The sequence below is a fragment of the Capricornis sumatraensis genome, chromosome X (genome assembly GCF_032405125.1).
Source record: "Capricornis sumatraensis isolate serow.1 chromosome X, serow.2, whole genome shotgun sequence".
In the NCBI taxonomy this organism is placed as follows: Eukaryota; Metazoa; Chordata; class Mammalia; order Artiodactyla; family Bovidae; genus Capricornis; species Capricornis sumatraensis.
In genome coordinates this window covers 13,117,177-13,125,955 of record NC_091092.1, presented here as the reverse complement: position 1 = coordinate 13,125,955, position 8,779 = coordinate 13,117,177, and the positions used below count along the sequence as shown (strand labels likewise).

Below are 8,779 nucleotides of genomic sequence, written 5' to 3'. Positions count from 1 at the left end.
ATCCTGTGGACAGAGAAGCCTTGTGGGCTACAGTTCATGGGGTTGCAAAGAGTTGGACATGACTGAAACAACTTAGCACACATGCACACAATTCTTTTGTAACACTCCAGAAGGGAGAACCAGGACCAATGTGTGTAAATTACAGGAAGGCAGATTTCAGCTCAAAGTGGGGGTGGGGTGGGGGGGGGGACACTGAATGATTAGAACTGTCTGAAATTTCAGTGGGGTGTCTTTTAAGGTAGTGAGTTCTCCATCACAGGATGTAAGGGAAAAAAAGATAAAAGAATAAATAAATGGGGTTCCTCTTGGAAAGAAACCATACTAATGATGAAGCCAACCCTTGGTGAAATGGATGAAGGGAATTCTCTGGTGGTCCAGTGGTTAAAAATCTAGGCTTCCACTGTAGCGGGAAGATCCCTGGTCTGTGGGTTGGATCCCTGGTCTAGGAACTAAGATCCTGAAAGCTGTGTGACCTGGCAAAAAAAGAATAAAGAAGGTATATTGAAACTTGGTTTAAAAGACACATATTGGGACTTCCCTGGTGGTCCAGTGGTTAAGAATTTGCCTGCCAATGCACAGGACACAGGTTCAATCCCTGGTCTGGGAAGATTCCACATGCCATGGAGTGACTAAGCTCATGTGCTTTAGAACCCATGTTCTGCAGCAAGAAGTCACCGCAATAAGAAGCCCTCGCACTGCAGCTAGAGAGTAGCCCCCACTCGAAATAACGAAGACCCAGTGCAGTCAAAAATAATAGAAAAATAAATAAATTTTCAAAAATTAAAAAAAAAGAATCAGTTGGGTTGCCATATTTTTTTAAAGACGTAAAAAAATAGAAAAGTAAAACAGTTATGGAAAGGATATAATGTCTAGCTGTTTTGATGCTTCTCAACACAAAGTAAATTAGATATTCAAGAAAAGTGACTAAAAGCTCTTAAAATGGGAAATTCCACATATGAACTTCTGTTTGGAAACTTACTAGACCACCTAGGATCCTCACAGGTCTAACGGTAACCTATCCTGAAAGTGTAAAATACAGTGAGGAGAGGTATAGTCTGCTCTCTGGAAGAAAGGGCATCTGCATGATAAAGTGGCATCTAGGTTGGTGTGAGACGCAGGTATGAAGTTGAAGATCATAAAACACCATTAGATCCAAAAACACATGCTTGTAATAACTGTGTTAGCATGATTTTAATCCTGGTACTCTGTGTGCAGTCCACAGAATTATTGCATAGTTTAATATGAATGTCCTCTGTGCTGAATCTTTTTGGGTGTAGCAGTCCCAGGATGCAAATATTTGCTGATTTAATGAATTAATGTAAACTGCCTCAACCAGCAACACCAGGAGGTTGCTGTTCCAGAGATTGCTGGAACAGATTGCTGTTCCAATCCAAAGATTGAGTTCCAGCAAATTCTTTCTTACTTCTATTATAATTACTGAATTGTATATATACGTAGAGTACATATATACAATATGCAAATACATACATATATATATAGTAATGCCATAGTGTTAAGTTGCTCAGTCGTGCCGGACTCTTTGCAACCCCATGGACTGCAGCCCACCACGCTCCTCTGTCCATAAGATTTTCCAGGCAAGGATACTGGAGTGGGTTGCCATTTCCTTCTCCAGAGGATCTTCCCAACGCAGGGATCGAACCCATATCTCCTGCATTGCAGGTAGATTCTTTACCGACTGAGCTACAAGGGAAGCCCATTAATAATGCCGTGTTCTCCAGAAGGCAATGGCACCCCACTCCAGTACTCTTGCCTGGAAAATCCCATGGACAGAGGAGCCTGGTAGGCTACAGTCCATGGGGTCACGAAGAGTCGGACACAACTGAGCGACTTCACTTTCACTTTTCACTTTCATGCATTGGAGAAGGAAATGACAACCCACTCCAGTGTTCTTGCCTGGAGAATCCCAGGGACGGGGGAGCCTGGTGGGCTGCCGTCTATGGGGTCGCACAAAGAGTCGGACACGACTGAAGTGACTTAGCAGCAGCAGCCATCAAAAATGCTCCCATTTCAGATAATCAATGTTTTCAAACTACTTGTACTTAGATGCACGAATGTGCATTCTGATTTATGAAAATCAAAGTACTCAGTCTTTTCAGATTCATGTTTTTACAAACTTTTCTTTAGTCTAGAGTTCTAGAACTGAATGATTACTAATTTAGACTGGCGCTTCTGTTTGTGATTTAGGTCTAGAGACTCAAAAAATCCTGAAGTCACGGAAAAGTGAAAGCTTATTGTCCATGAAAATGATAAGACATGAGAATCATTTTGATAGAACCGAAACGGACATGATTGAGTTATGGATGTGGATTAAAACTGGAAGAGGTGGCATATGATAGTGGCTCATTAAAGAGAAACAGTCCAGTTTCAGTGCAGGATCTGAACTGTAAGGGAAATAATGGGCCTTGGTAGCTGATGACAGGAGAATGAGGGAGAGAGGTGTTATCAAGGGAAGAGACAGAGAGGAAGAGGCAATAACCCTCAAGACTGGATGCTGACCGTCTCTGGTAACCAAGAAAAGGCACATGTAAACAAGAGAGGTGAGTCACTAAACAAGAGAGGTGAGTGACGATGTCTAGTGTGTCAGGGGTCAAGAAATACCGGCTGGTTGCGGCAGCACGGCCGCCGGTCAAAGTGGTAACTGGGGATCTGAGCTCGGCGGTGACGCGCGGCCCTCACGTGACCAGAGCCCGTGTCTGCCCAAGTCCTTCTCGTCCTGGTCCTTTTTGCCTGTCCAAACACCATCTGCCTATCGCCCTTTGGACGAGGGGAAAAGCAGAAGAAAGTAAGTCCCCTTCGCCCTCTTAAATCGGTGTGAGTGTTGGTGCTGCCCAGTAACCTCTGGGATTGGGATGGCACTGAGTCCAGGCGTTCTCCCTGCAAAACCCCGCCCCCGCGCCCCCATTTCGGTGTAAAAAATGGTGGTCTAGGGAGTGGGCTGGGGAGGTGAGAGGATCCCCCCGCCCGGGAAGACAACACGGGCACTGAGAACTAGTTTCTAAGCAGACCTTCGCTTTCACTTCCCGCCTGAAAAGAAACGACGAGCGTTCCTGGGTAGGGGTGGGGTGGGGGGAGCACGAAGCTTTGAGATGGAGCGGGGCGGGGGCCGGGGAATACGGGGGGCGGCGGCCCGGGCCCAGAAAAGGGGCGTCAGTTTTTCCCTCCTCCCCGTCCCCTACCCTGTCTCGGCGTCTGTCTGCCGCTCCGCAGGTCACAGCGGCGCACCTGGAGGAGAGGCCGCCTCGGAACCAGCCGCCGGGAGAGGTCCAGGTAGGGGAAGGGGCGGGCAGCGGGCCGGGATGGGGTGCGAGGGAGGCTGCCGGAGGGAGCCGGGTCCACGGCACCGCCGGCCCGCTCCGCCCGGGTCCCTGCGGGAGAGGCCTGTGTGGCAAGGCCTGCCGGGAAAATGGTGGGCTTTCGGAAGGAGGGGGCGACAAGGTGGCGGGGGGTGGGAGGGGAACCGGACGCGGCGGGGTCCCGGGGCCGGAGGGCCCCTCCGTCAGCGGAGGCTGAAGGACTCGGGCCCAGACTGGGGACGAGGCAGGTACTGGACTCGTGGGCGGGGCCTCAGTGCAGGCGGCGCGCACTCTGACTCGCCTCTGCCTTTCTTGTCTCCTCTGTATCACCGTGCTTAGAGAACGACCATCCTGACCATGGAAAAAGCCGGCAAAGAGCCCGAGGAGCAGCCACAGAGCTCGCCCAAGGCGGCTGAAGAGCGGCCTTCTGTGGAGCCGTCTCCCGAAAAGTCGTCTCCGGAGGAGCAGTCTTCGGAGGAGGTGTCCTCGGAGGAGGAGTTCTTTCCCGACGATCTCCTTCCTGAGCTTCTTCCCGAGATGCTCGAGTCCGAGGAGCGCCCTCCCCAGGAGCGCCTGTCGAGGAAGGACCTTTTTGAGGCGCGCCCCCCCATGGAGCAGCCTCCTTGCGGAGTGGGCAAGCACAAACTAGAAGAGGGAAGCTTTAAGGAAAGGCTGGCCCGCTCCCGCCCGCAGTTTAGAGGGGACATACACGGCAGAAATTTAAGCAACGAGGAGATGATAAAGGTAGCAGAGGAGATGGAAGAGATGAAGCGAGTACGGAACAAACTGATGATCATGCATTGGAAGGCCAGGCGGAACCGTCCTTATCCTATTTAATGTGTTCCGCTTTGAATTTTGTTTCGCCTGATGTATTATCACTTGAACTGGGCTTTTTCTTACATACCTTACAACGTCTTCCTAATCTGGACTTTTTGTGTGGCTATGAGGTATTTCTCTTGTAACTGGCATAAAATTGCGTCTTACCCCCATCTGCAAGACGTCCTCTTTCAATCATGTCTTCTCCATTTGCATGGAAAGATGCACAGCATATATTGTGGAGTGGACAAAATCAATTTTCAAAAAGTATATGTAGTATCCCATTTTTGTAAAAAGTGTATATTTATATATTAATATGCAAAGGAAAAACTCAAAGTATATACTGCAGAGATTTAACAGTGGATTATCTGTGTGGTAGGATAACAGGTGATTTGTTTTGTTTTTCATTTTTGCTTCATCTGAATTTCTCATTTTCTCAAGATGAACACATTTTACATGTGTTACCAAAAAAAGACAATACAATGAGAAAAATTGTAAAGCAATGAAAAAATTTGTCAATCAGCTTATAAAGAAAATGTGGCACTTAATAAATACTTTGCAGAACTTTAAAAAAGAAAAGTAAATCCCACGTTTTTTTCCTGAATCTCTTAGACAGAAATGTAAACAAATGTTTTCCTACTTAAATAGGAATAAGATGATTTATTATTTATGATGTATTTATTACGGGGCCTCAATGGAACCAAGTGAGGTGAAGGTCATGTGAGCTATATTTTTTCCCCTACTGGCACAGGCTGGACCCATCCCCTATAGATTCCCTTCAGATACTGGGGATAGTACCCAAAGGTCTTGTTTGCACTCACAAATCCTGTGTGATGCCAGATAAATGCTACATACTCCTCCTGTCCTGCTATTCTCTTCCCTGGATACTGCCATGTCGACTGGCTATAGCTGCCCCTTCTCCTGGGTCCTGCTCCATCGGTGGCCCCCATCACAGCTGAGGTACCAGAGTTCTCCAGGTGCAAAGCTTTGTTGATTGCTCTGGAGTCCCTTCAGGACCAAAGCTGAACCCTGTCTCTTAAGATATATGAAGGATGCCCCTTCTCTAGCTTTAATATTACACCTATCCAGGTGGATACCATCCCAGTGCTGCTTAAAATCTCTAAATCTTATAGAATTCTTAGCAAAATAGTCCTTATTTATTTTTCTCCTGAAAGCCTCCCTTTTCTCCATTGGACACAATCATGAGTTCACCTGGGCTTGGAGAAAAATTTGTGAGCCAGACACAATGCTGTGTGCCTAGAATTGGAACCCTCCTCTCTCAAATAATTTCCAAGGATAACTATGGTTGTAATTGCCCGATACTTGTCTTAGGATGAGTTCTCTCCCAGAGGCTTCTGGCAGGCTTGCCTTACCAATTCCTCTAACTTGCTCAGTAGGTATAAGTTAGAGGAAATTATGACTTAAGCTCAAGCTAGGATATTACCCATCTGCCCCACCCTACACCAACAAGAAACACGCAGAAGTACATTGTAAGTCATTAAATTACTATATATGTCTGTATCAGATATTATGATTTCTGTGTTAAACTTGTTTGTAAAAACCTAAAATTTTGTTTTATTGATTGTATTCACTCTAGAAACACGGACAGTGGTTAATAATTTCTCAGAATTGTAACCCAATCATGAACCCAGTCTGTCTGATGAACTATGTAAGCTTCAGTGTGTTCACATCTCTAGAAAGTGTAACTTGCAGTTCCAAAGGGATCTGGGAGAGGTATTGTTTCCCCAAATTCAACAGTAAAATTTAAATATTTCAGGTGTCAGTGTTTCTCCTATAAAATAAGCAGAGACCTGGGCTGTACCCCAGACCCACTAAATCTGCTTTTCTGTTTATAAGCACATAAGAAAGTGACTGCTAGCTATATCCAATATATTCCTAGTTTTAGTAAGGATAAATTATGACATAAATAGAAGTACAGATGATTATAAGAAAACTAAAGAGGTAAAAGCCTTGTCCAACCATATTTTTAAATAAGGAATTAAAAATAACTCCATCAATTTTACTACATAAAATTTAATTTGGGGGGTGAGGGGGCTTCCCTGGTGGCCCAGTAATTAAGCCTCCATGCTTCCAGTGCAGGGGGCATGGATTTGATCCCTGGTTGGAGAACTAAGATCCCACATGTGGCATGGCACAGACAAAAATAAACAAAAAGTTTAGATTTTTTTGCAGCAAAGCAAGACCATATACAGAATAAATATGGTATAAAGAAATAAAAACCTAAGAGAGGTGACAAAACAGCAAGATGTATTTTCTATGACTGACATTATGGAATGCCTTGCACTGCTTCCTTACAATATGAGTAAAGTACATCAAAAATAAGTTCAAAGTTCTTTGGTAATCAGATCTCAAAGTGGTAAGCCAGTCCTGTGCCCTTGATTTTGCTTTTAATTTTTTCACTGTGTGATGCCATTTGGAGGATCTTCATGTCTTCAGACCATTCCTCAAGATTATGGTAGCCTGATCATGCTGATTGGGCTGGATTCTGGCTGGAGTGAGACGAGGGTCTAGCAACTCTATAGGACAGGATGAATCTAGCCCCTGGGCAGGATGTGGAGGGGCTCCCCCAAGGCACACCCCTCTCCAGGGTGGTCTGACATTGGTTTCTCTGCTCCAGCCCGCAGCAGGCACCAGACTCTTCTAGGCTGAGGCCCAGACTGTCCTAGACATGCATACCTGGAAGACGACTGTCCCCATTGCAGGTCAGAGCACTTTGCCTCTCCTTCCTTCTCCCTCCCTCTTTTGGGGAACCTTCTATAGGGGAGGAGATAAAGCCCAAGGATTCCCAACTGGAAACACTGGTTGGGATACTTGAGCAAACAGGTGTCTGGCTGGGCTTAACCAGGTAACTTAGGGCTGAAGCAGAAGGGCCTGCCCCTTCTGTCAGAGTCCAGTGAAGTACCCGCCCCCATCCCGAAATGGAGTTAGACCTCAGACAAGACCTCACCCATCCCTCTCCCACTCACCTTGCTCAGATTCCCGGAAGGGCCTCAGATGTGCCCTGGCCTGTTTGGGTGGTTCTGTGGTGACTTTAGGTCTGTGTGTGCTGGTGCGGCGCTTCTGATGTTTGCGTCAGCCCAGGCCCAGAGGTACAGATGCCCCCAGGTAAAGGGAGCTTTAAAGGCCTGTGGTCTTACAGCTCAGGAGAACAGAGGTGTCACTCCTGTGTGAACACCCCTATGCACTGCAGTTCCAGGGGTCAAGGCAGTCAGGCTGTGGGTTGGTGTGAAGACGTTTTGGGGGTGTTGATGGTGGAGGGTCAGCAGCATCCAGAGCCTGGTTTCCTGGGCCTCTCACCACTTCCCTGCTCACACAGAAGGCTGGTATCCCTGTCACATGTCCAAGAAGCTACCAGCCTGCCAACTCCAGAGCACAAAGCATTGAGGGCCCAGGACCCTGGAGAGAGCTGTGTGCTAAGCAGGATGCCCGCAATGCCTGGGAGTGGGAGCCCCTCTGGTGAGGAAGCATAGAAGGATCAGGTTCAGGGTTCTTGAAAATGCCCAGAGACTGCTCCCTTTCCCATTCTGAAATACAAACTCAATTATTTTTACAAATGAGGAAGATTATACAGATAAATAAGACGTAGACCATGTGTTCTCAGATTTATCTCAATCAAATTCTGTATTCTCCCCAGTCTGCCTCCAATTTAGATTGTAGCTTTCTGGGGCTTAAAGAATAATTTATTTGGATTTGCTAAGTATGCTATCCTTGTTGGTTTGTGCATTTGGGTGAGTTTCCACACTATCATCTTTTTCCAGGTGGAAATGTCCAGTAGGCAGTTAGATATGTGTCTAGAATTTGGAAGAGACTGGCATGAAAATAGGGATTTTGGCTTGTGGTATGCAGTGCATCCCAGAAACTCAGCGGTTAAAGAATCTGCCTGCAATGCAGGAGACACACGTTTGATCCCTGGGTGGGGAAGAGCCCCTGGAGGAGGGTATGACAACCACCTCCAGTATTGTTGCCTGGAGAATCCCATGGACAGAGGAGCCTGGCGGGCTACAGTCCATGCGGTCACACAGAATAGGACAGGACTGAAGTGACTGAGCACGCACACACTCGGTGCCTAGTAATCAAGAATCTGATTGAATATCCTTCTATCCTTTACTATAAATATACACGTTTCAGAGTGAGATTCTACTGAATTCACTGATTCATGATCTGTGTGTAAAAAATGAACTTTTTCTTTACACCTCTTTGCCAAGATAATGGAGAACGCAATGGCACCCCACTCCAATACTTTTGCCTGGAAAATCCCATGGACGGAGGGGCCTGGTAGGCTGCAGTCCATGGGGTCGCTAGAGTTGGACACGACTGAGCGACTTCACTTTCACTTTTCACTTTCATGCATTGGAGAAGGAAATGGCAACCCACTCCAGTGTTCTTGCCTGGAGAATCCCAGGGACCGGGAAGCCTGGTGGGCTGCCGTCTATGGTGTCGCACAGAGTCGGACACGACTGAAGCGACTTAGCAGCAGCAGCCAAGATACTACCCCTTTTTTTAAGTTTAGAAACTAGAGGTAAGCGCGCCATCTCGTGGCCTTAGCCAGAACTGCGAGTAGAAAACAGCTATGCTGTGCCAGTAGTGTCTGGCAGGATTGAGGTCTTCTCCCCCCATCACCCAATAGT

General features: G+C 46.8%; 1 protein-coding gene across 1 annotated transcript; it reads left to right on the top strand.

The window, feature by feature from the left end:
• Nucleotides 1-2,761: 2,761 nt before the first annotated feature.
• Nucleotides 2,762-4,655, top strand: TCEAL1 (transcription elongation factor A like 1). The gene is made up of 3 exons (XM_068962664.1): nt 2,762-2,803; nt 3,229-3,288; nt 3,654-4,655. Exon 3 carries the CDS (start codon nt 3,672-3,674, stop codon nt 4,149-4,151), a length of 480 nt encoding a protein of 159 aa, XP_068818765.1. The 5' UTR covers nt 2,762-2,803; nt 3,229-3,288; nt 3,654-3,671; the 3' UTR covers nt 4,152-4,655.
• Nucleotides 4,656-8,779: the final 4,124 nt, after the last annotated feature.